This window comes from Medicago sativa, chromosome 3, assembly GCF_051527215.1.
Source record: "Medicago sativa cultivar Bolivia chromosome 3, Bolivia_mono, whole genome shotgun sequence".
Taxonomy (NCBI): domain Eukaryota; kingdom Viridiplantae; phylum Streptophyta; class Magnoliopsida; order Fabales; family Fabaceae; genus Medicago; species Medicago sativa.
In genome coordinates this window covers 25,702,414-25,729,484 of record NC_140751.1, presented here as the reverse complement: position 1 = coordinate 25,729,484, position 27,071 = coordinate 25,702,414, and the positions used below count along the sequence as shown (strand labels likewise).

At 33.4% G+C, this 27,071-nt stretch overlaps 3 protein-coding genes and 1 long non-coding RNA gene across 5 annotated transcripts in view; 2 read left to right on the top strand and 2 right to left on the bottom strand.

The window, feature by feature from the left end:
• The window catches only part of LOC146936677 (F-box protein SKIP23-like), a 60,529-nt gene that overhangs the window by 3,393 nt on the left and 30,065 nt on the right, over nt 1-27,071 (bottom strand). The gene's annotated exons all lie outside the window — the stretch shown is intronic.
• Nucleotides 10,112-13,091, bottom strand: LOC146936683 (uncharacterized). Of its 2 annotated transcripts, none has more exons than XR_015030676.1 (6): nt 12,829-13,091; nt 12,619-12,746; nt 12,381-12,439; nt 12,178-12,263; nt 11,887-12,072; nt 10,112-10,345 (listed from the first exon to the last, which is right to left on the bottom strand). It is a non-coding gene; the product is annotated as an uncharacterized LOC146936683 (long non-coding RNA). The 2 variants fall into 2 exon arrangements; XR_015030677.1 differs by having other exon boundaries at nt 12,624-12,746.
• LOC146936682 (uncharacterized) lies at nt 15,335-16,801 on the top strand. The gene has a single exon (XM_085749268.1). The coding sequence runs from the start codon at nt 15,335-15,337 to the stop codon at nt 16,799-16,801; it is 1,467 nt and encodes a 488-aa protein (XP_085605394.1).
• On the top strand, nt 19,121-20,104 carry LOC146936681 (F-box protein SKIP23-like). Its single transcript, XM_085757726.1, has one exon. The coding sequence runs from the start codon at nt 19,383-19,385 to the stop codon at nt 20,088-20,090; it is 708 nt and encodes a 235-aa protein (XP_085613852.1). The 5' UTR covers nt 19,121-19,382; the 3' UTR covers nt 20,091-20,104.

The window sequence follows — 27,071 nt, the reverse complement described above, 5'->3', positions numbered from 1 at the left end:
CGATTATACATATCGACGGGAACATGATTGGAAACAAATCAAATTAGATTATCTTTTAAAATTGTTTTAAGAGATAATAATATTTTCGCAAATATTTGATTTGCTAATATTTTGATATTCTATAAGAAATTAATTTGGAATGCAAATCCGTTAATAAAATAGAATATTAAGTGTTAATATTTTATTATTTAAATTTAAATATTAATTAAAATTGATTGATCAATATCATATATGTGATATATGATTTTAATACAACATCATTATATGTGATATATTGATGATATCATTCGTTCAATAGGTTTTATATAATTGATTGTGAATTTGTAGTCAACTCGTGAGATTGAGCTTCGAATACCGATTCTGGTGAAGCATCAAAGATCCGGTTGTCCATACTGAACAAACAATTGTTAAAACTATTGATGTTTGATTGTTGTATTAGGATACCTAACTATACAAGTGTTGTATTATTATGGTTGTATCATTCGATCAATTGTTTTCAAAGAGATTGTTGTAAATTTGAACAATTCGTGATAGTGAGCTTCAATATCCGAATCTGGTGAAGCATCATAGATCCGGTTGTTCATGCTAAACAAACAATCCTTGAAAATATTTATGTTTAATTAATTTATTTAATTGGAGAAAGGTAGTAAATTTAAAAGATCATGATTTTGAAAGAGTTTCAATATCAGATATGATTTTTGAATTTGGTAATAAAATATTTGCTTAATTTTAGCCCTGTAATTTGTTTTGGAAACAAATTGATTGCCTAAATAAAGCAGATTTAATTATAATAATTATTGAGTGTCAATATTACTATAATTAAGTAAATAAAAAATTCTACCTTTTCGATTGTTTTTCAAAAGTTGTTTGAAAGGTAATAAACGATCCTAAATTGATAGTTAATTTAAAAGATCATGATTTGAAATAGTTTCAATGTCATATATGATCTTTTGAAATTATTTAATCGATTTGCATGACTTTAACTTGATTTGTTTATAATTTAAAAGAATCATGATTTGAAAGAGTTTCAATATCATATATGATCTTTTGGATTTGATCATAATATTTGCCGAAACGATTTGGGTGTTCATAAACGTGTCAAGTGTTGATGCGAAATACGCAATCTAGAATATTTTGGAACACAATCTGAGATATTTTGGTATGCAATCTAATATATTTTAGTACTTGATCTGAAATATATTTTGGTACATAATATAATATATTTTGGTACTCAATAAAATATATTTTGGTACATAATATGAGATATTTTTGTACTTAATATAATATATTTTTGTACTCAATATAATATATTTTGGTACTCAATTAAACCCCCAACTAATCTGCGTAGTGTGATCATATGTCAAATTTTAATTTAATTTATTTAATTATAAGGTATAATTAATAATAATAAAAGTGTGTTTGTTATTATTATCATGTGAATGATTATGGCCCTAGTCCTTTTATTTTATTTCTTTTGGATATTAAAATACGGCCTGCGTGTCGTGCCTCTCTCTTATATCTCTATTGTACATTCTCTTCTCATCCACTCCCTCGTATGTAAAACGAGTTTCTTTCATATGTAATGTAAATAGAATGCAAAGAAGTAATAGGGCTCATGACGTTAGGATAGTCCTGGAGGTCAAGCTTGGAGAAGCAAGGTCGTTTCTAGGATTAGTTTAGATTCTCCCATTGGCTTGAGAGAGTCGTATCGTTAGGATGGCCATAATCATGTCACTTTTATTATTGTATAATTGTTATGCATGTTATGATTGGAGTGCGAATATATATGATATATAAGCCGTGGTGAGGTGAGATCAAACTTAATAAAAATCCTTCAATTCAAAATATTAAGTTTAATGCTTTCCAAAAGTTTAACACCCTTCAAGACTAATATCGAAATGTGTAGGTTTCGCCTCCGCGAGGTGCACTTTCTATACTAGTAAGTTGCGGTGCGGTAATCCAATTTACCCAAGTGTTATTCTTTTGGGTTTAACTTAACTAAATTAATTTTAATAAGATTAAAATAAATTTAGAAGCAATGTTTGGGAACATCTATAAGATAGATTAGAGTAAGGAGTTATTCACTCAAATGATTTGAAAGTTGTATGAGATACAATTGGAAGGAGTTCCTACCTAAATAACTGAGTTTTGAGTACAGCCCCCGTTGACTTAAAGCAAGGTGAAATATGGATTTCAACCCACTAGAAAATCTTCCAACGGGATTTTCCGAATCAAGTGTTTTGAAGGTCATTTGATTTGAGTAAAATAGTGGGAGCGTATTTAATTAAAGACCTATTTAAATATGTTTTAAATCATGATACATTTATTTTCTATATTTAGAATTTCTTTAGCATATAAATTTTATTATACTGTTAAAAGTTCTTATGAAGAACAAAATTTTCAGAAAAGAGTTTCTGAATTGGTACAAAATTTAAGAATTGTTCTTAAGAATGAGAAAAACTGTATATTCTCGAGCAGTTATTTCCTAGCAACTTTCTATGTCTATATTTGAAAAAACAACGCTTATTAGAAGCATTGGGTCAAATGAGTAGATATAGGATATCTCATAGTGGTAACGACGATGGAGAATGATATGATCATTCAACCTCAATGTTATAAGATGAATAGTTTAAGCCTATCAAGTAGATGTACATGGATAAGAATAAAATTCAAATTCTGTTTTTCTACCTTTGAAAGGTTAAACACGGTTGCAAAAAGGGGAAGCAATTATTTCAAAAGTTGAAAAACAAAAATTGCTCGTAGTTTTGAAAGGGTCAAAATATAAGAAAGAAGTAAGACTTCTTATTTACCCATATAGTTATAGAAAGTTAAATTTCTACTTCTTTATCATAAGTATATGATACTTGATGATTAATCTCATATTTGTTGAAATATAAAGAGTTTTAAAGAAGCAGAACATTAACTATAAGTGAAGTTCACCTACGTCTGGAATGGAACAAATTGTTTCATTGACTATAAGAGCTTATGCTTGGACTTAAACTTAACTTGATATGGAACCAAATAATTGTTATTAAATTCCATATAAAATAGAAACATTAAATCATAAATCTTGTATTGACAAGAGAAGGATTATGTAGTTGAATGAAAGACAAATATTGTCCCATTGTCCTAATAATGTTTTCTATACAATGTGCTGATCAAGTAATGGATTTGAGTTCCATGATCTTGATAAGCTAGTCTATAACATATGAGAAAAGGATCAAATGAGATTTAAACCTTTTGTATATCATTGGCATCACTGTTTAGTACAAACAAGTGTGATTCACATTTCCAAAATCCATGGATATGGACTATTGGACTCATTTGGTTTTATATCATTTGAAGGATGTGAGTTCCACCTTTCAAAATAGATTAGTATACCGGTAAAGGTGAAAAGGACACATAATCTATTTGAGTTGATATACATATGAGATGTGTATGGAGCACTAAACATATTTGCTGGATATTTTATTTCTCTTACTTCATCTAACATTACTAATTAATAGTATATGAGAAAAGTGTATTTGACACAATTCAAGAAATCTTTGAAATTGTTCAAAGAGTTTAACAATGAAGTAAAAGAAATAGGTTTGAAAAGTATAAAGACCATATGAGTAAGTCGTGATGGTAAATGCTTGATTAATGAGTATAATTATTATTTATATCGCTTCATGTTTGACATGAATCGATCTAAAATAGTTTGGTTATAACTCATTGACTCTTGATGTTAAATTAAATTACAGTTATTCTTCACCCACTACAAGTTCCAATTAAGTAATCATAAAGACACCATATTAGATATGGAGGTAAGAGTACCTAGTTTTGACTTTATGATAATTTCAGGTTATATGGTTTATTAGATAAACTAAACTTTGAATTTAATGAATGTATAATTGTGTAACTATCCTTAGGAAACTAAAGGATATTATTTTTACATCTTCTTCTTTGACAAAATTTCTTTGTCGCTAGAACTGGAGTATTCCTTTTCAAGGAGTATGTCTCTACAGGAGCCAGTGGGAGTGATGTAGAACTTGAATTAAGTCAAGTAACACAAAATACACATCTCTCTAAGAATGGAACACGAGTTGATTCAACAAAGGGTTGTTGTTAAATCACCAGTTCGAGTAGCACAAGATCTAGATGAGTTTGATATGTCATATCACTACAATGAGTAACATGATTTTGTCATGGCTCAACAAGGTGTTATGATTTTCATGGTAGATGAGCCCCAAACTTACTAGAAGGTCGTAAATGGCCTGAACTTTGAGAAATGGCTAAATGCCATGGGATCTTATAAAGAATCCATGTACACAAACCATATATGGATATTGGTTAAATCATCCAAATGAGTATGACTCATGAGATGAATGTGAGTTTTCTTGTAGAAAGTTGACATGGATGGTATTATGAATACATTTAAGATGTAATTGATTGTACGTAGAAGGTTTCATGCAACTCGTGATGCAAATCATGACGAAACTATTACATCATCATAATGCTTAAATCTAACGATCCCACTTGTCATTATTGTATAATCCAAATTCTAGGAGATGGACAACGATGTTGCATTCTTTAATTAGAATGACCTTGTATATGTATTTGACATATATGTAGGGTATCGTTAATCCAAAGGATGCTAGAAAGGTATATATATTACAAAATTCATGTATGAATTGGAGCAAGCTTCTTGAAGTTGAATTATTTGTTTTATTAGTGAAGTTTTATGAAAAACTTTGATTAATAAAAATCTTGTGCACACAAGGAGAATAGTGGGAGCATTGATATTAGTTTGGTGGAGTATGTGGATGACATACTAGTCACCAAAACAATTTATCTACACATATGAGACATGGTTAGAAAATTATTTTCAATATGTACCAAAATTAATTGTAGTGTTCGACACTAGAATACTTTCAAGAATATCCATGGATGTCTTAAAGGACTAAGGATTGTTTCTTGAACACGGATTAAAGGAACATTGTAAAGAAGTTACAATGATGCTGACTTTAATATCGGTGTACAGTATATCCAAATCGCAATTTGGAATAAATGTTATGCTAGGATATCAACTATGAAATTTGTAAAAGTACAAGCTTTAGATAGTTGTTGTTTCTATTACAGATGTCAAATATATATGATTTGGATTGTTTAGCTCATAACTGAGTGAAAACATGTGTTTCTTGCGTTGCGAATTCCATTGATCTCGTTTGAGGTAAAATTGGTTTAAATCTTGCAAGCAATGAAAACTTGATCTCACCAATGATCCAAATGTATACTTTGACACTTCAATTTCTTTTCGATGGAAGATCGAAAGTGGAAATTGAAAGAAGTGTAACCTACCAACATAGGAAAGAGTTCCTTATCTACTAGAATAGTATCATGCCCAGGGTGTGCTTGATGCTAACACTTGATCGATATATATTGAGTTAATATTTGATTGGCTTTTAGTGCTAGTGGGAGATTGTTGGAGTAAGCCCTAATATCCAATCAAAATTGATTGGGTTTGGCTTTGTATCATGATATTGATATAAATATATATTGTGAATATATATAATAAAAAGGCATTTCTTTATTGATTTTGTTTTGTTTCAAAATAATGAAGTCCCTAGAATAGTTAGTCCGTTTAATGGAACATTAAGTATAACTTAATTGTGAGACCCCGTTAAACATAAGGAAACTATTCTAAAAGTATCCGTAGTCAAGCTTTATTGAGAAGTGGGATATCATTAAAGCATAGAGACTATTATGTGGGTAGACTGATGATCACATCTCACAGATCATGGATAAAGAGTTATCAAGTCTTCACATAGATATAAATATTAGGAGTAATATTTATATTGGATTGACCCGCCGTGAGAATACTACATAGTAAGTTATGCAATTGTCATAAGATATTCTCACAATGATAATAGTGTATATCGCTCTTGGACCTGAAACCACTATGATCCCTAGATGTGGACTCAAGTGCTTTGTTGCCATTCTAACGTTGTCTGTAAAAGGATAACCATAACGTTGGTTGACGGGTACTTGATGAAGCATGCTGAGGGCCATGAGTGTCCTAGATGGGATTTGTCCCTCCTCATAAACGGGAGATATATCTTTAGGCCTCTTGATGAAATATGACTGTAAAATTGCATGGCCATGCCGAACTAAGTCAATATAAGATATTGGACTTATTCGTTATTCAGTATATTTCGGAATCAAGGAATATAAATATTGATCTATACAAGGGTGACAATATCTATGCCTTGGGATCAATAAAGATATCGAGACAAAGGAGTAAGTGTACACATGAGTATTATCATGGAAAGGTTTCGTCAGATCACTTGACATTCTTGTCACTTGGGTAGCAATGATGTGTTGCTAGATACCGCTCATTGTTTATAATATTAAATATTAGATTTAATATTATTGCCAACGTGACTAGAACCTATAGGGTCACACACAAAGAACAGTCAAAAGAGAAATATATAAGTATGACTTATATAAGGGGTGCGTTTAGTAAATAACGCTAATTAGTTAGCAAAATTACTAAACTCGTTGTTGGGCTTACTGAAGCCCAATAGTGACTTATGACTTGCAGAGCACACTAGAAGTTCTATAAATAGAACTCTGGTGCTGAAGTTTTTGGTTACACGTTTTGAAGCAACCCCTTTCTTCTCTGCACTTCCAATTCATTGGCTAGCACCGAGTTTTGGAGGAGCACTGTTCGTGTGGACTTACTAGAGGCTTTGCTGCTTTGCTTAGCTGTGATCGTGATTCAGAACAGAAACTATCGAGGTAACAATCGTATCACTGATTCATGTCAAATTCGTAATGATCCAAGGAAAGAAAATCGAAATTCTTCTTCTTCTTCTTCTTCTTCTTCTTCTTCTTCTTCTTCTTCCGCTGTGTATGATATCTTTCGATTTTCCTTCAGTTGTTATTCAAAAAAAATTAAAAACATAACGATGGTGATGTTCTGCATATATTCATATAATATTTTTTTTCGATCCATCATATATTCATATAATATTGAAATGGTCTTCTATTAAACTTGTTCATAAGAAGCTGGTTTTGAAAAATTAGTTCAAAACTGAGTTTGCATAATCGGAGCTTCCCCACCTCCTCGTTTCATTTGTTCCATTTGGTGTTTGTTAGTTTGCAACCATCTGCCTTAACAAAACTGAGTTTGCATAATCTGATTTCAGCAAGTGACTGTGTGTTGAGCATAGAAGATGGTAGAGCAGATGCATATGGACATGGAAATGTACATATTTTTTTTAGCATAATATGTTTGTCTGCAACATGTTTTACTAACATCTTATTATACTATGAATCACTTGACTTGATCAATCCCCAACTTTGTTCGAACTAGAGGAAATGATTTGGAAAGTAGCATGGTTCAAAAAATTAACTAAGCTTTTCTTGCGACATACGCAAACATAGTTTGTTGTTTTTGATATGTATATACTCAGGGCCGTCCCTAAGAATTCGGAGGCTCGGCTCTGGGAATGAAAAGAGGCCGGTGATAAAATCAAAACGTATTTTTTTTTTAAAAGAGCAATGTTCTATTTATATTTTTTTAAAAGATAATTATAAGGTGTCATATATATGCGGTACACCCAAAGGTGAAAATGACTACCATATACATGAGGAACCCCCACCTAACACCAAAAGCAAGAGGACCTAATTCTAATAGGCCTAAAAGGCTAAAACAAGAGGACATAAAATGGCTGGGGGTACTAAAAAAGATTGGAGGGCAGTAGTATTAGTGGATATTAAAAAAAAGAATTGAGGCCCATGGCTGAGGGAGGCCCAGCTCTGTTGAGCTGTTTGCACCCCCACAGGGCCCGGCCTGTATATACTACACAAGATTTCTTGTTTGGAATAGCTATTGACAAATGGAAGAATTGTTAGGAAACATGGTATACATTGATGAAGGAGAGAAAAGCTTAACCAATTCTTTGTATTGATGGAAAAATTAATATTGCAAATGAGAAAGTTACCCACTTATGGGGAGGTTACAGCTATATATACTAATAGGACTAATACTACTTGTAGCCTAAACTATATATCTCTAATAGTCCCCCTCAAGTTGGAAGGTGTTCAATACACTTCCAACTTGAAATGAGAAAATACAAGGAAATACATCAAGCAAATAAAAATACAAGGAAAGATGCCGGAAACACATCGGCTAAAAATAAAGTCATCAGACAAGTGCTTATCCAACAAGAAGCGATCACAACTCAAGGTTGAACCAATTGAAGGAAGAGGCATCAAAGCAACGCTTAACCACCATCCGGTAGAAGCCAATATCAACAAAGCCAATTAAGGCGCAACGCTTAACCATCAAGAGTTCTCAATCACTCAAGACAGAAGCACAAGAAGCAAACGACGCTTAACCATTCATGACGGAAGCATATCAACATGTCTTAACCATCATGAACAGAAGCACAAGACAAGAAAAGAAGTGCAAGGAAGAGCCATAGTCTACAATGGAAGGAGGTCATATACAAGACCAAGGTTCCAAAGATAAAAGTGATGCCCTCCAATGCCGAGCCGAGACAAGAAAAACAAATGCAAGGAAGGGAGCCGAGTGGTAAAGACAATCTGCCAAAAACTAGCACAATTGTGCATCCACAAAACTACTGATGAAGAAAGCCAGAAGCAAGCATTAGGTAACCAAACAGCTTCTGAACCAAACAGATTCTGAACCAAACAGCTTCTGAACCAAACAGCTTCTAAACCAAACAGCTTCTGAATCAAACAGCTTCTGAAATGAGCTTCTAAAATGAGCTCCTGAAATCAGATTCTGAAATGAGCTTGCGCAAGAAATAACAGAAGCATGAAGCAAGTGTGTCTGCACAGATTCTGAAAGGAACTTCTGAAATGAAGCATTTGACGAATACCAAAACCACGTTGCTGAAATTGAAGAATCAAACACAGATTCTGCAAACTAGTAAAACAAAGACCTCAAGAATCCAGACTCTTTACAATAGTGAACCAAGAATTCTGAATTCACAACAACTCTCGCAACTGCAGTTCCATCAATAAGCCATCGTCGACTTCGTCGAACTCAAATCTCAAAGCAAGTTGATTACGAGATTACAAATTGTGTTACAAATCAAGCGATTTCGATCAATCAAACCATAAAACAAGATCGATAACAGATTTTCGAGATCCAAACTGTGAAGGAATTGACTCTTTAGAAGCGAAAACCTGAAGCTCCAGAACCATATCAAATTTCGATTATGGAAGGAAAGTTTAAAGGTGAAAACTGGATGTGAAAAGAAAACTGAATCGAACAAAGCAAAATCAAGGAGGAATCAAAGAATCATGAACTGAACGACTCAATTAAACTGAGATGTGTTGGAAATTGAAATCACAAACCCTAGAAATTGGGGAAAAATACATGAACAAATTGCGGTTGAAACAGAATTCGACGATGATGAAATTGAATCAGAACGTGGATTCCGATCAAGAAATTGTGACCGAATTGATAGAATCAAGGAAAATGATGCAAAACAGAGGAAATGATGAGAAAAATCGAACACGAAATTGATAGAACATAGCAAACAAGAAACCGATCAAACAAATCGAACACAATTGATTAGAAGGAAAACGAAAGATGAAATTCGCTGAATGTAAACAAAAATTGACATGAGAAGGAACATAATTGAAACCGAATCAAGACTTACAAGAAATTGAGTCGAAGAGAAAGAAAAAAAAACGAGAAATGAAGCAAGAAAAGGAAAGTGAAAATGATGTGAGAAAATTAAATTTTCACAAGAAAATGCAGCGGAAAATCCTTCAAGGAGGATACCAGATTAGCTCTGATACCATGTTAGGAAACATGGTATCCATTGATGAAGGAGATAAAAGCTTAACCAATTCTTTGTATTGATGGAAAAATGAATATTGCAAATGAGAAAGTTACCCACTAATGGGGAGGTTACAGCTATATATACTAATAGGACTAATATTACTTGTAGCCTAAACTATATATCTCTAATAAGAATTATATTATAATTCAGAGATGAAAAAAATACATGGAGGACAAAAAAAAGGCGTTGGTGAAATTCTAGAGTGCTTATATTGATTGTATTCCAAGTGAATGTAACGCCCATACTAAACTTATCTAGAATATTTAGAATGTGCGTTAAATTTAGTACTGGATACATTAAAATTACAATAATAAAAATTTCGACTGAATAAATATATACATCACTGCAGGATCGTACATTTGCTATATGAATACATGTCTGGAACCGTAACAAATAATCTGAACTAGTACGACACGAGCATGTGAAAATATATTAGTCAGCCTCCTGTATTGTCTCCTTGCCACGTACAACCTGCTGATCTGAAATAAAATAAAATGGATTGGGGTGAGACGGGATGTCTCGGTGAGTTCCACCTATCCTAGGCTGTAGGCAATCTCAGGGAACCTAGGATCGCCATCTGTCTCTAAGCTCAACCCTTTTTGGGTTTATACAGTTTTGCCATGCATAACTGAGCGATCGGGGGATAACTAGGATCGCTATCTGAAATACTGATTCAATCCTGACACTAATGCTGAAATCATACTAACTATTATAGTCATAATGTCTGTCATATTATGTTAGGAATGTTAGCGTTGAACAAACAATATTATCTGAGTTGATTTTATGGAATAAACCCAGGTGGAGTAACCCCGGAATTTATTCCACTCTGACCGGTAATAATTCCAACTGGCGGGAACCCAACTGACGGGGATACCGGACTCCTCTGATTATCGTGGGGTCATCCTCACGGATAGTGCCCGTTCCAACTGGCGGGAACCTTTTGTATCCTAACTGGCGAGGATAGCAAAAGCCACGGTTTAAACATATTTTAATATTATAACTGAAATGATTTCTGATAACTGAAATAATTATCAACTCCACTACTAACGGGGAGCAAGAAGAGGAATACATTAACTTATTTGATTTCTTATAATAATAACATCCTGAAACTGATAATAAAGACGTAGTGATTCCGTCTTTATTCTGAAATTAATTCTGATACTAACCTATTCGGGTTCTAGGCATATCATTGTCATATGCCATTCCTAAAAGGTCATAAGATTTTCCCCATATCCTGATAAATCTAACTTCGACTAATTAAGCCGAAATTCCATAATTAAAGTTCCTTATTTTCCAAACTTTGGAAATCTACCCATGAATTGTTTACATGTCATACTCGTTCTAAATACATTTCTTATGTCAATGTGCAATAATTATGTAATGACACCTATGTTGGAGGATTGCTAAATATTCTTTGTCACATAGTAAGAAAATATGCATTAATGTTAATTTGAACATGTTTATGTTACTATCTGTGTTGGAGTATCTTAAAACATTCCTGGTTACATATTTGAATAAATTAAATGTTTCAAATTCTAGCCGAACAGTGACTATATTTATGCATGATAAACTTCCTTGTAAAATCATTTAAGAAGATGCAACCAATTTTGTAACCAAGGCAAGTGTTAAACTCTAACATTTTCTCAACCATTTATACAAGTAAATATAATATTTGCCTTGTCTAACATTTTCCTCCAACATCTCCACTAACATAAACATATTCATAACTTGAAAGAGGATTTAGAATAAACTAGTAATCAAAACATGTGACAAGTTCAATTATCCAAAACAATATATAAGTGTGGCGTCGAAATTTCAATTTAAAATCCTATCCTCCAACATTAGGATTGATTAATATTACACATTAACATAAGAAATATTAGAACAAATTAATAGGGTATCTAACTAGTAAATCATAACTATTCTAACTACATCTAATTTATTCCAACTCAAGGGTCATAAATCATATGGCATAAATTCACTACCCAAAATGGATGGTTTACTATCTAAAGGAACTCACCTCATCTTATTCCAAGCTCTTGAACAATTATAAGCATCAATTGAGCATCTTCACCTCTGCCTCTAATCGGTCATCCGAAGAACAGTCCGAGACTGCAACAGCTTAATTCATCACCAACTTGAATCTCGGTTCAGCACAAAATCCTACTTCTGTCCTCAACTTCAAACTTGTCTACAGACTTCATTACTGGACCAAAATCAGTGAAACCGGTGCCAAAACGACGGCAATTTCGTTAGCTAACCATAGCAACAAGAACCACCTGATTCGGAATTACAGAGAGAAAGTTATTACCGTTTTAGTGGAGTCCTGTCCCAAAACCCGTAAGCAGTTTTTCCAGCAGAAATTCACAACTTCAAACGCACTTTCTGAGTTCGTTCCTAATCCGAAACACACAAAATTTATATTCGATTTGAAGGGAATTAAACGTACAATCCAAAAATGCAATAGTTAGACAAGCCTGAACTACACAGCAACAGCAGTAACTCAATCAGTACCTGAGCTATCATACGAATTCGACACCCATCTCATAGCTTTTAAACATAACCGCTTCCATCTACCCAAACATGTATAAATAGTTTCAGAATCACTTATAGATGCTTATGAAAACAACTTAACAATACTTTCCAACTTCAAGCTTATCCACAACAATCCTAATTAATTTACTTCATTAATAGCTTATGATTCTAGCAATTCCAATTATACATAACAGATCAAAATCAAAAACATACATACCTTACCATTATTCACTTGTTCATTACAGCCCAACAACACCACTATGCACCCAAAAACAACACAATCTTGCCCAACCAACTAGAATTTGTTCTCATACAAGGCACAAACATGTATCAACTTATTGTTGTCTGGAATGAATGAATTGAATGATTAAAGAATGGGGTTAGGGTTCACTTGGGAAAGAAAAAGGAAGAAAGGAAGTGAGCTTACCTTTGTTTCTTAGTAGTTCCAACATATAAAGTGAGAAGAATTGATCTCATCAAGCTTGAATCCATGAGGAAAGTAAGAAAATTGTAAAGATTGGATGGAGGAAGGGAATTGGCGAGAGAGAGAAAGTGAGGAGAGGGAGTAGTCTTTAGCTAGTGAGAGAAATGAAGGGAAATGAGAAAATGAAAGAAAACTATATTGACCACCTATAAAAATATCTTGAGAGGTAGGATTACCATTTTGCCCCTTGTTTAAAAAAAATCTCAAGTCCATCGGGATAATGTGTGAGATATATACCAAATATTCTCGCATTTCTCAATAAATAATTAACTCTTCAGAAATAATTTTAGTTCTGACATGCTCAACTGATACGTCAGTCTATTTAGAATTTAGCGGTATATTACAATGAATGTACAAGGCTCTTTATTAGACCTAATCAAAGATGTGTTGCAAAACTCAATGAAGCTGCAAGAATTAAAATGGAGTAAAGGAGTACAGGAAGATCTCATGATGATTAAAAAAAGGGACATTGGAGTTGGTGAAAAAGCACAACACAAAGAGCCCCTCGAAGTCAAATGGGTTTTACTAAACCATAGAGATTCATCATTGGCGAAACGCACAAACGGAAACTTTCCTGCATTTCATTAATAATCAAAGGACTCCTTCAAAAAATAAATAATAATCAAATGATACAAAGTAGTAGAGACTTTATGAAAAGTATGGAGGCTGGGTTCAGATAATGCAATTCATGTTATACTATAACCTACCATATTTGCTTGCCTTTTAACAAACGACACTACATAGACGGGATTACTGCATAAGAGACTCTTATATTCAAATACTAAATCACCAAATTCATTGATCGGAATATTATGTGTTGAAAGAGTGTCCACTAGGGCTGGAAAGTAGTCGAGCCGAACCGAACTCATCTGAGTTTGACTCGATAAGATTTAGCTCAGTTCGATACTCGACTCGAGTTTGACACGAACCATTTTTTTAGCTCAAGTTCGACTCGTTTAAAATTTACGAACGACTCGGTTTGACTTGTTAGGTTCATTTCCATACTAGATCAATGGGATGAATAACTCAATTCAACTCATCTACTAACAATATATAAAAATCGAAGTACAACAAATTTTCATAATAGTCCTTATCAAAACTCATAATCTCCTTAATTTTATGTGCATAATGGTCAATTTGCAATTTTTTTTGTTTTATAAAAAATTAATTACTGATAATGGTCATGTAACAAATTTTTTATGCTTTTGAATAGTTGACAACACAAGTTCCAATGTAATACTTACTACATTTGACTCCTTAGCTAGTGCCCCCTAGTGCCCCGGGGCACTGGTTAACATCACCCAAATTTATTTAATAGACACACTACATTAATGTTAATATTTTGAAAATAGTCATGAGTTTTCAAAACTTTATCATATCGACTTTCTTATAAATGTATAGAAAATTTGTTTCTACAAATTTTAACATTTAAAATCTGCAACGGGAGCGGTGCAAACATTGAACGGTGTTTTGCATATCTACTAACAATATATAAAAATCGAAGTACAACAAATTTTCATAATAGTCCTTATCAAAACTCATGATCTCCTTAATTTTATGTGCATAATGGTCATTTTCCAATTTTTTTTGTTTTTTAAAAAATTAATTACTGATAATGGTCATGTAACAAATTTTTACGGATAACATAAAACAGATTTATTTATTTTTTAAAAAACTAATTACGGATAATGGTCATATCTACTAACAATATATAAAATTCAAAGTCCACCAAAATTTCATAATCGTCCTTATAATCGTCCAACAAACATTGAATGAAATTTTTCATATAAAATAAAAGTGATGTTTATATATCGAAAATAATCATTAGTTTCCAATATTTTTTCATGTCGACTTTTTCATATATGTATATAAAAATTTGTTTATGCAAATATAAGCACATAAAATCTGCAACGGATGCAGTGCAAACATTGACTAGTCTTTTGCATATAAAATAAAAAGTTATTTAATAGAAACACTACATTTTAATTTGCAATGAGAACAGTGCGAACATTGAACGGTGTTTTACATATAAAATCAAAATTTAATTAATAGAAACACTGCATTAATGTTGATTCACTAATGATTGCAATTCATTACGTGCTGCTCCACCAAATCATCACTTTTTCCCATTCGGTGGCTGTTCACCATATTTAATTCCGTGATTTTCCATTTTTGTTTTGGTTGAATTGGTGCGGATTTCTTCTATTTCTGTTATCCTGCTGTTGCTGCCTTTTGATTTTTGCCGGCTCCAGCCATGTTTGACTGGCAGGCAGAGCTTGCGCCTCCGCCCTTCAAACCTGGATTCACATAAACAGTGCCCCCTGTGTTGCTCACTGCCACTCCTTCTGCTCCATTGACAACAGCTGCACCGAAACCTTCATTTGCCCAGGCCCTACGGGGCAAAACAGCTCTCTCGGACCGCCTTCCGGTGCCCTTCATTCGTGGTGACATGCTATCTGTTAAGATCACTGACGACGTTTACTCTTGTGGACTGGATTTTTGCAAAACCAACCTTAGAGGGCGGTTAGTTCTGAAAAAGTGCGATAAGCCTTTCTCCTCCAAGGATCTCGCTTCCAAGTTACAGAAATTGTGGAAAGTGAAAGGGCCATGGCATCTTACATCCCTTGGCCGGGGGTTTTATGAATTTTTCTTTAACTCACAAGAGGATATGAGAACCGTTTGGGCAGCAGGTACTGTTAGCTTGAAGCCAGGGTTACTCAGATTATTTGAATGGAAAAAAGACTTCAACATGCACACGCAACGACAAACTCACACTCAGGTTTGGGTTCGATTATGGGAATTACCACAAGAATATTGGATGGAGATGACCTTATATGAGATTGTCGGGGCGGTAGGGACTCCGTTACTCATTGATAATGTGACTCGTAATAGACTTTACGGTCATTATGCCCGAGTTCTGGTTGACATGGATCTTTCGAAGGATATATTTTGTGAGATCATGGTGGAACGTGAAGGTTTTGCATTCCCGTTGGCAATAGAGTATGAGGGACTACCCAATTTTTGCAAACACTGTACAAGCATTGGCCATGATGTTTCTAAGTGTCGCTGGTTGTACCCTAGGAAGGATGATTCCAATCAAAAACCTACTGATGGTAAGGGGAAAGAGCAAGTTCCGATAAAAAAACCTGTGTGGATGCCGTTGAAGGACAACCCTTCCAGAACAGGCTCCTCCAAGGCCTTTGAAACCCCACCTATTGCGCAGAAAAACATTACTGACGAGGTTCCTCAACGTGATTTGCATTCTGCGGTTCCTTTATTGACACTGGTGACAAATGAATCACAGGATGATGCCATATCTCCGGAAGGGAACATCTCTATTCCGGTTGTTGATGTTCCAGTTGCTACTGGTCCTCATTTGCAATTGGAGCATATTCATGTGCAGGAGGAGCCTATTGTTGATCTTGTAGACTCAACTGCAGCAGCTGACACACAAGTTTCCCTACATGCATCTGCAGGTACAGCCGCTGATGTTCATAATGTTGATAGGGAGGTTTCACCAACTATTCAATTGGTTGTCACTGATGGTGTAGATTTGGAGGATGTCAACAGGCTCGTAATTGTCCGTGAAGAAGGAATGACACATAGCAATCCTCGTATTCAACATGACCTTGATCTTTGGCACTGTTCATCTTTATCCCAACACGCAGCAAACAATACCACAGATGAGGCAGAGGTGAATTTATCGTCTCAGGTCCCACCTGTACAGCAACATGTCAGCAGGAACATACAGGATGGGCTTGATTTATGGGCCAGGATACGTGAATATGATCAACGAATGGCTGATGAAGGCTTCACTCAAGTTCTTACCAAGGCGCAGAAGCAAAATCGTAAAAAGCAGGTCCTTGGCACGCCCTATCAAACCCGTGCAAAGGGTTGTCTTCCATCTTCCAAATGATTATGTTATATTGGAATGTCCGTATCAGCTGTGCGGACAAATTGGCGTATATGGGTCATGGGATTCAAAGTGCTATTTGGTTAGAAACTCTTCCGGCTGATTGTCAGTTGCATATGGATTTCTTCGTGATAGAGTTGGTTTGTTTAACTACAGATTTCTTAGTCTGTACTAGTTTTTTTTCAGCTTTTTTTGTTTGTTTTTCTCCTGAGGGTTTTGGCCTAGTCCCCTCTCTTCTTGTATATGTTTTTCCTTTTTTTTAATAAATTTTTAGAGTTTGGCGGCATAGGACGGAGGTTTCCCAGATGCCAACCCAGTTAGTATGTCGGTGTTTTCTCCCGATGTCTGTCATTACTCCTTGCTTAGCAAAAAAAAAAAATGTTGATGAGTTTTTAAAATTTTATCATATCAACTATCACATATTGGTACATAAAATTTTTCTTCTGCATCTATAAGCATATTAAATCATCAACAAGTGCAGTTTAAATATTTAAAAATGTTTTAAATATAAAATAAAAATTTATTTAATAGACACACTACATTAATGTTAATATTTTGAAAATAGTCATGAGTTTTCAAAACTTTATCATATCGACTTTCTTATAAATGTAAAGAAAATTTGTTTCTACAAATATTAACATTTAAAATCTGCAACGGGAGCGGCGCAAACATTGAACGGTGTTTTACATATAAAATAAAAATTTAATTAATAGAAATACTTCATTAATGTTGATATTTTAAAAATAGTCACGAGTTTTAAATTTTTTATCATATCATCTGTCGCATATCGACACATAAATAATTTTCTTCTGCATATATAAGCACGTAAAATCATCAATAAGTGTGTTTTAAGTATTTAACGGTGCTTTAAATATAAAATAAAAATTTATTTAATAGACACACTACATTAATGTTTATATTTTTCCTTCAAAAAAAAATTAATGTTTATATTTTGAAAATAGTCATGAGCTTCCAATTTTTTTTTTTTTTTAAAGATGAGTGAGTTTCCAAAATTTTATCATATCGATTTTCTCATATATGTAAATAAAAATTTGTTTATGTAAATATAAGTATATAAAATTTGTAACGAGTGCAATTAAAACATTGAACATTTTTTTGCATATAAATAAAAAGTTATTTAATAGAAACACTATAGTAATTTTGATTTTGAAAATAATCATGAGTTAGAAACAAAATCTATATTTAAATTTTTATCTAATAGCCACATTCACTGCACAACATTGAAAATGCAAATTAAATTGATTGGTGAGTACTAGGCTTTCGTTTTCCTCCATCCTAGGCTTTGCTTTTTTTTTTTTTTTTTGCTTTTGCACCGGTTTCCGACCCACCAAAGGTGGGCGACTAATCCGGCTCGTGCGTAGAGGCATGCACACTGTCCAAGCGTTGTTCTCCCTGGGAATCGAACCCGGTATTCCCCGGATACGTCCTTGGAAGGAGCTCCTTGCCACTGGAGCCCAAGCAACTTGATTTTTATAGACGAACTCTTCCTATGTTGTTTACAAATAAACGATGTGGGATATAACATGCTATTATGCGTTTTTCTTTTTTTGCTATTAGTTATTGTATACTTCAACTAGAGCATACATGTTGCTGCTACTTTTAAGGCTTCTTAGTTGTTAAATTCTTTGTTTTAAATAATTGTTAAATAGTTGCACAAAAATATGTTAAATAGTTAACTAAGTTACAACTAGTTAAATTGTTAATTAACACTTGTTATATTGTTGCTGCTACTTCAACATACATTAATACTAGAATGCTAGAATTTAAAATATTAAATCAGTTATATAAATTTCAAAATGAAAAAAAATTAAGTATTATATATAAAGTTAATTGAGTCAGTTCATGAACCAAACGAGTCGAACTATATATAGTCCAAGTTCAGCTCATTTAGTTAACGAACTTAATTTTCAGCTCATTTGGTTCATGAACCAAATTCAATGGATCAATTGTCGAATCGAGTCTCGAACTTTGTTCGAATTGGCTCGGTTCATTGCCAGCCCTAGTGTCCACCAAAGTCTTGTTATCCGTTTCAAAGGTAACATTGCGCAAGTCATTTGAGATTGCCATTTTTGAAGCGCGAAGGTGACCAAGAGATTTCTCTTCCAAGACTAACAAAGATAAGTGAAGGTATTCTAATTTATCTAATAATAAAGCGCCTGCTGAATATCTAAAGCACAAATCGTAAGCCATAGTTGTGTTGTTGTTTAAGAAGGCGGCATCGACGTTACATTTGATGTGTCCTGACTGCAGCTTAATCCATACTAGTTAATAATCATATATGCACAAGATGCTTAAACAATCTCTCTCTCTAAACGATCTCTCTTCCTTATCACCCCACCCCCAAATCATCAACAAACCCTAAAACCTTGGTTGATCAAAATCGGTTCTGACTCACGTCACCGAACTCACCTCTGGAACCCTCTCTCACGTGATAAACAATTGCCTCTTCATTTCCCTTATGCCATCGATGTCATACAACACCGCTTCCTCAATCTCGGTCATGAGTTCGTCATAGGTGATTTCCCTTCCCAACCTACCTTTTTTGTTCAGCAACTTAGTCTACATGCAAAAGGTGGTTGTCGCTGACAAGTGGCATAACGGAAAAGATTGTGTTCTCTTCACTATTCACAATTCTGGAAATCTTGCTGTATTACGATACGGAGATGAGAGTTGGACAATAATCCCTGAGGAGAGGAGGATGTGGCATTATCGCGACGTCTGTGTCTTCAATGGGATGCTTGTTGCAGTTAATCAGATCGGTCTTACTGTCACGGTGGGACCGGATTTACGTTTGGAGTTGGTGGCTAGGGCTGTGTTTAAGGGAGAAAAACCATTCTTAGTGGAAAGTGTCGGTGATTTATTGCTAGTAGTTCAGTATTTGTCTAATGTTGTTTATGACGGTGTTTTAGATGTTGATGGTGGAGGAATTTACAATGGGGATGTGATATTTAAAGTGTTTAGGCTTGATGAGAAAAATAAGAAGTGGGTGGAGCTGAGCAATTTGAGGGATAGAGTTTTGTTTTTGGGGGAAGATTTTTCTTTTTCTGCGTCTGCTTCGGATTTGTGTATTGGCAAGGGGAACTCTGTGATATTTAGGGATGATATTCTTCGCAACGGTCGTCCCACTGACCTTGGTATCAGTGTTTTTCACTTGGATCAATGTCGTACTTCGCCTTTGTCTGATTTTCCTTGTTATGCCAAATTGTTCTGGCCAGCTCCAGAATGGGTTAGGATGTGTATCGACAACAGCAGAGTATGCGTATTGGATTGAAAGGTATGGTGGAAATAATCAACACTTATTGTTAGTACTATACACATCAGCTTTGTTTATGTTGCTAGATTAAATAGATTTTTCAACTAAATCTTGTAGAAAAGAAATGTTGAAATGTTCTTACAATGTCTCTTGGTGTTTTCACTAATTACTTTTTGTATAAATTGAAATTGTCATATATTTAACTTGTTCATAAGAAGCTTTAAACTTATGAGTTTTTTCAATAGGAGCTAAATGCGTAACTCACTTAAGAAGTTCCTACAAGAAAGAAACTAACCCAAACTGAGCTATATTACTCATAAGTAAGGGATATTTTTTTATTGAAAGACATGTTAGTAAATTATCTGATTTGTAAGATGTTAGTGGAGAGTGGGATTTGAACACTAGTTGCTTAAATAGTTAAATTGTATCTACTATGATGCCATATTTCTTCATTTCGTGATAGTTTTATATAATAAAATGAGTTTCATACTCATATGAAAATCTATTTTGTGGTTTCTGAGTATTATATGGTTTCTTGCAATTGGTGTTTTCCATTCATTAATGTCTACTCATATGGGTACAACTTAAAGTACAAGTCTTTTGTATTAATATATTGCTTTTATTTTTTCAACATCGCGTGTTAAGTCCAACCGAGAGAAATTGTACGAAAATGTCATGTTTTGGTACCCACATATGATATGTATGTATACTAGGCCGAATCCCCTCCTACAACTTTGCCCTTTAAAAATAATATATATGTTTCCTTGAGTTTGGTGACTTCTCTAAATTTATGTATAAGGGATTTAGGATTCTTGTTTAGAGTTCGGTGCTATTGTTAAAACAGTTTTGCAACTAATGCTCGCAAATACTCAAGGGTAAGGCAAGTAAAGGTCAAGATGCTTTGTAGTGGTCAAAAGACAATGGGCTATTTGCCTCAGTTGCATAGCTAAATACATTCTCTTGAGATTTATCACGCTGCTACTGCATGTTTATTTACAAGTTTAAAGCTCATGATAAGGGAAGTTTTGCCCTTCATATCAATAGTTGGGAAAATTGTGTTTTAATCCTAATTTAGTTACTGTAAAGAACATCCTTCTGACGCGTTTTTAGTCCTAATTAAGCAGTAGACCACTTTCCATTCCTCTTAATGCCACATTTTTCTATGACTGTGTAGATAATAATATGATAACATTCAAGTTAAATATAAAATGGTAACATAATGATGTGTATAGGATGTGTTTGAGGGTTGATGCACTTGAATCTGAATTGTTTAAGAGACATAATAGTGCACTATCATTTTTCTACCTTTCTTATAGTTCAATATTGATAATTTCTAGAGCTCCTACAAGTTATGTTGATGGAATATTGGGGTTTAATTTGTATACTTATCACAAGATAGTATGATTTTTAACATGGCATGTAAAAGTTCTGCTAATGTGATTGTGATAGTGATAGTGCACTATTATGCTTAGTTTGTGTTGTTAGATTAGGTAAACTTTGCAAATATTACTTATATAGAAAAATAGAAATTGAAATGTTCTTACATTGACAGATTAAATTGAAATATTAGGTATCTGCACTTCAAAATTGTTGAGAATCTCCTTCATTTAACTTTTTCATATAAGTATGGGATTGACAGGTGCAGCATAAGCTTTAATGAAAGTAACATAGGTTTTTGGACATAGTTCATTCATTAGAATTTATTATACCCATAAAGTTTGGAAGATTCTGCTATCTAAAGATGAAGTTTATGTTGTAGTTCAGACTCCATATGGTTAGCATTTTAATCAATTAAACATATATTTGTTTTCAGTTAATAGTTTGATTTCATTTCTATGTAAACAACAAAAATATAAAAGCACCATGTAGTTGCACTGTGGGAGCGAGATCGATTCAAATTATATGTTGGTGACTTGATGGAGACTTAAATTTATGGGGAGATCTATGCACTTGCACTGAGTATAATTTGAATTATTAATAAAACGTTATGGTAAGAAAAATGTATTATTTGATTACTAGGTGAATATTGTTTCTAAGGTGATCTAGTGCAACTGTTATCACTCTATTTGCAATCCCACATTAATCGATCTCACATGTCTATGCCACTAGGCATCTTCTGCTCTTTGATATTTAAACCTTATACCTGTTTTTGCATTACTTGTTTTACAATATTGATGATATCTTCCAGTTCATAAAAGATATGCTTTTTGGGTAATCGTGTTAAACTTTAATTACAATATTGATAATTTCTTCTACTTCATAAAAGATATACTATTTGTTTAATCGGGTTAAACATTCATTATTACAATACTGATAATTTCTTATACTTCATAAAAGATATGCTATTTGGGTAATCGGGTTAAACTTTTATGGTTATCACAAGATAGTAGTATGAAGAAGAATCTCTCTTCATTATTTCTTAATCTCTTAATATTGAATTTGAATTTATTTTGTTTGTAGATTGTGATTGGTGCAGCTTTTGGCAATATTGCAGATTTTTATGCTCATAGACATTGGGGGAATGCTTCTGTTTTCGTTTTCTTGTATGGTTTTGATGTATATCTGGTTTCATCACTGTAACTTAATTCCTACAAAGGATGTTGTCTTGCACTTATTGATTACTTAAAGTAGTTGTAAAGTTCCAACTTTTCTCTTATGTCCAAACATAACATTTTAAGTTTTCAAGATTGGAGTTTATAAACTGGTTTTATAAATTGGCAGTTAGTAAAACAGGTTTTTTAAGCTTTAAATTAGTTTTTGTAGTGTAGGTCCATCTTGAACTTATATTTTTATTTTTAATCTGTTAACGAAAATAGCAGTTTATGAAGCTGGTTTTGAAAATTTAGTTCAAAACTGAGTTTGCTTAATCGGAGCTTCCCCGCCTCCTCGTTTCATTTGTTCCATTTGGTGTTTGTTAGTTTGCAACCATCTGCCTTAACAAAATAAAAACCTTATTTTCCAAAATCAGCAGCAAGTGAATGTGGATGTCTAGAGCATAGAAGATGGTACGTAAAGCAGATGCATCCGAAGATGGAAACATACAGATATTTTTAGCATAATCTGTTTGAGTAACAATTTATTATGCTATAAATCACTTGACTTGATCAATCCCCAACTTTGTTTGAACTAGATGAAATGATGCTGAAAGCAACATGGTTCAAAAATTTAACTAAGCTTTTCTTGCGACATAAACAAACATACTTATGGGAAAATATCATCAACGGTTTCTTTCAAGAACTGGAAAATTAGTGAATCACTTGAAAGCTTATGGGAAAACAATGTAAGAAAAATCGCTGGTTGAAAAGTTTCTGAGATCTTATCACCAAACGTGATAATGTGGTGATTGCAATTATGGAGTCAAAGGATCTTGCTACAATCACAAAGGAATAATTGTAGGGTTCTTTAGAAGATCATGAACAACACATGAATGAAATAGTTTCTGAAAAATCGAAGAGTGAAGTTGCTTTACAAGCACAGTTCAACAATAAAGATATAAAAATAAAAAAAATAAAAAAAAAGGAAAGGGAAAGTGGGCAGGCAACAAAGGAAGAAGAAACCATCATAATTCAAATTGAAGATATTCACAAGAAGAAAGCCGGTTTTCAAATAAGAACAATAATAGAAATCTAGGTGGTTTCAATGGAAATATTAGAGGTGGAAAGAATAATAGAGGAAGAGGTGGCAAGAAAATATTTGACAAAAATAATGTTCAGTGCTACAATTGTCAAAAAGTATGCTCCTCTCAAGGTCTCAGGTTCGATTCCCTCTGGTGCCAATTTCGGCGGGCAAGTCCATACAGAGCAAAGCCCTGGCTTAGAACAGGGCCCCCGCAAGTGGGCGGTGCGATTGGTCCCCTCGGATTAATCGGTCCTAAGATTGGATACCGAGTTTAAAATAAAAAAAAAAAAAAAAATAGATGTAGAACAATAACATCCAAGATAAAGCCTGATGTTATGGAGCACAAATGCCTATTAACTCCAACAAGCAGAGAATGGTTATGGCACTATAGGCTTTGTCATTTGAATTTCAAGGACCTGAATCATATGCAAAGATAGAAGCTTGTGACTAGTTTGCTAGAAATTCAAATACTTGATGAGATTGTGAAGATTGTGTAAAATTAAAACAACACAGAGGAAAATTCAACAAAGATGCTATAAGAAAGACAAGATGCATATTAAAAGTTATGTATTTTGATGTGTGTGGACCTATGCAAGTTCATTCTATTGGAGGTAACAAATATTTTGTTAGCTTTATAACTGATTATAGTAGATATTAGTAAAAAAAAATTACTATTTTATAATTTGGATATTCACAAACCGATCTAAAATTAAATTTTATTAAATTGACAGGATACAATATGATGTTTTAAATTAGCCATCCAAAATCGAACCGAATTGCACATGATTTTATTTTTTTATCAAATAAATTTTTGTCTCAAAAACGATTCAATTGCACCGCAAACACCCTTAATTTTAGTGGTAGTGTGATTCATATAGGCCGGAGAAAGTGTTGTCAATATAGTTTCTCTTAATGGTTATTCGATAGTAACTCACACGACCCTGGCATGTATATGAGTAACTCACACGACTCTTGCATGTAAGAAAATTACTCCCCTGTTATTGACCTATTTACACAATATTGATGCTTCTTTCTCCCAGCTTTCTAATAGAGTGGGAATAGGAGTTTCTATAAAGGATGATACATGCACTTTTGTTTTGAAAAAACATGAATATAGTTTACTCCAGTCTGTGAGATACATGTTGGCGAAGCTCTTGGATTGTTATCAGCTTTAGATTGGGTTCATCAATTGCATTTGGGACCTATCGATTTTGAGCTAGATGGCAAAAAAGTGGTGGATAATTTTTCATCTACACATTAGGACATTACATAGTTTTGGATGATTATTCATAATTATAAAACTATCTTTGAACAATATTATGTCAATTCTAGTGTTGAGTTTGTGAGGAGACAAGCAAATGAGGCAACCCATAGATTAGACAAGGCGACCATATCCTCAACTAGTTTCGTTGAAATATCATATTGTATTGAACACAATTAAATTATGGGTATCTTCTAATTTACATTTATGGTAATGATAAATAGAAAAAAAACATGATAAGAATGCTTTTAATTTTTTTACAGGAATAAGGGTACTTTATAAGAATTACATTCTCTCTCGTTTATTATACAATTTTCTTAATATGTGTCAAATAATCAAGTAGGTCAATTATATTGGGACGGAGGGTGTATATGACTCTGATTGTTAAAAAAAAAATGTAAGATATTAACATTGGATTTACTATAACTTCAACATAAAGACCAAGTAATCTAACTGAACCATCAATGCCTAATGATATGTGTCATATGGATTGAAGTATGATAGTCAAATCGGGATATGTATCGTATATCGTTCGACCGTTGTTTTAAATCGTGCATTGTATCGTGTATTATAAGATACATTAACAAAAAAATATGAATTAAAATAACACATATATAAACGCCAAATTACTTTAAATTTCATATATGAACTTCAAGATACTTCAAACTCAAATCATAAAACAAAAATAAATAACATAAAACATCCTTAAATATTTCTTTAACTTCATAAGGAACGAGTGCAAGGAATAACATTCTTATTTAGATCTTAATAATTGCCTCAGGCTCAGCATATATCTCATTTCTTTCAGTAAATTTTTGTCATGACTATGAATATTTTTTAAGTATCTTGTAACTAAAATAAGAACAACAACAGCAATACAAGCACAAAACTTTTCAATATAATAGATTGAATCATTGAGAAAAATCAAAGAAATAAAGAGGGAGAATCAATAACCAATTCAAAATTTGAACTCTTTTCAAGATTTAAAACATGAGAAGTACTGTGAATTGAAACAAAATAATAATAATAATAATAATAATAATAATAATAATAATAATAATAATAATAATAATAATAATAATAATAATAAAAGATCAGCGTTGCATGTTGCCAAGTTTTGAAATGAACCCAATGTTGTGTCTCACGTCCTTTCTTTTCGTAGCCCTGTATAAAGTCACAAAAGTTACTGTTAAAAATTATATGACAAATATGCTTCAAATCCTAATAAATCATATCAAGGATAATTTATAAAATTAAAATGATTTTCTATCTCTTTTTTTTGTTGAATTAGCGAAAATATCATTAAAACCTCACACTCCGAAGCACAAGATGTACCCGAAAGTGTCAAAAAAGGGATTCAATATCCTGCTGTAGCAGGTCAAAAGATTTACAAAAGATGCCGACAAGAACCAAAAGAGGTACACCAAAACCTCAATACTAGAAAATAAAAAAAATAAAAAAAAAAAAGTAAGTTCCTGCAATTAAACTGGTTTCCGCAATCCTCGGCTGCAAAGCACCTTTGCACGACTGCAGGCGGAAACCAACCACCTCAAGAAACCCTTCTAGCTAAAACCAAAGCACCAACACCATCCACAGACAAAACAGCAGCTCAGTTATAAGTCATGAGTAGAAGAAACACAATGCAGCCCAGCCCCTAGTTATACACTTCCCTGCTACAACATGGGAGCCACAAAGATACACAAGCAGCCCTTCCGAATGACAACAATCCGGCGACTGAAAACAAGTCAAGAACGAGACCGAGAGGCCAAAAACATAGAAAGATCCACAGCAGTGCATATAAAACCAGAAGGTCGAAAAAAGTGTGACAAAACGTGCTCATTACATCAGAAATAAGGTAGCAGAAAACTGGGCACAAGGAACCAGTCAAAAATAAAACACTACACATAGACTCAGATCCAGAAACCCCCCATCTCACCCAAACGACAATGAAACACCGTCACCTCTCCATACAACTTACCTGATCCCACAAATGATTTTCTATTTTCTGTGCACTTGAAACTGCAACAAACCTCAAAAGATGAGAAATATTGAACTAAATAGATGACTGATTTTTTATACTAAACCATCCAATAGTCCATCATCCATTTTTCTTGTATACA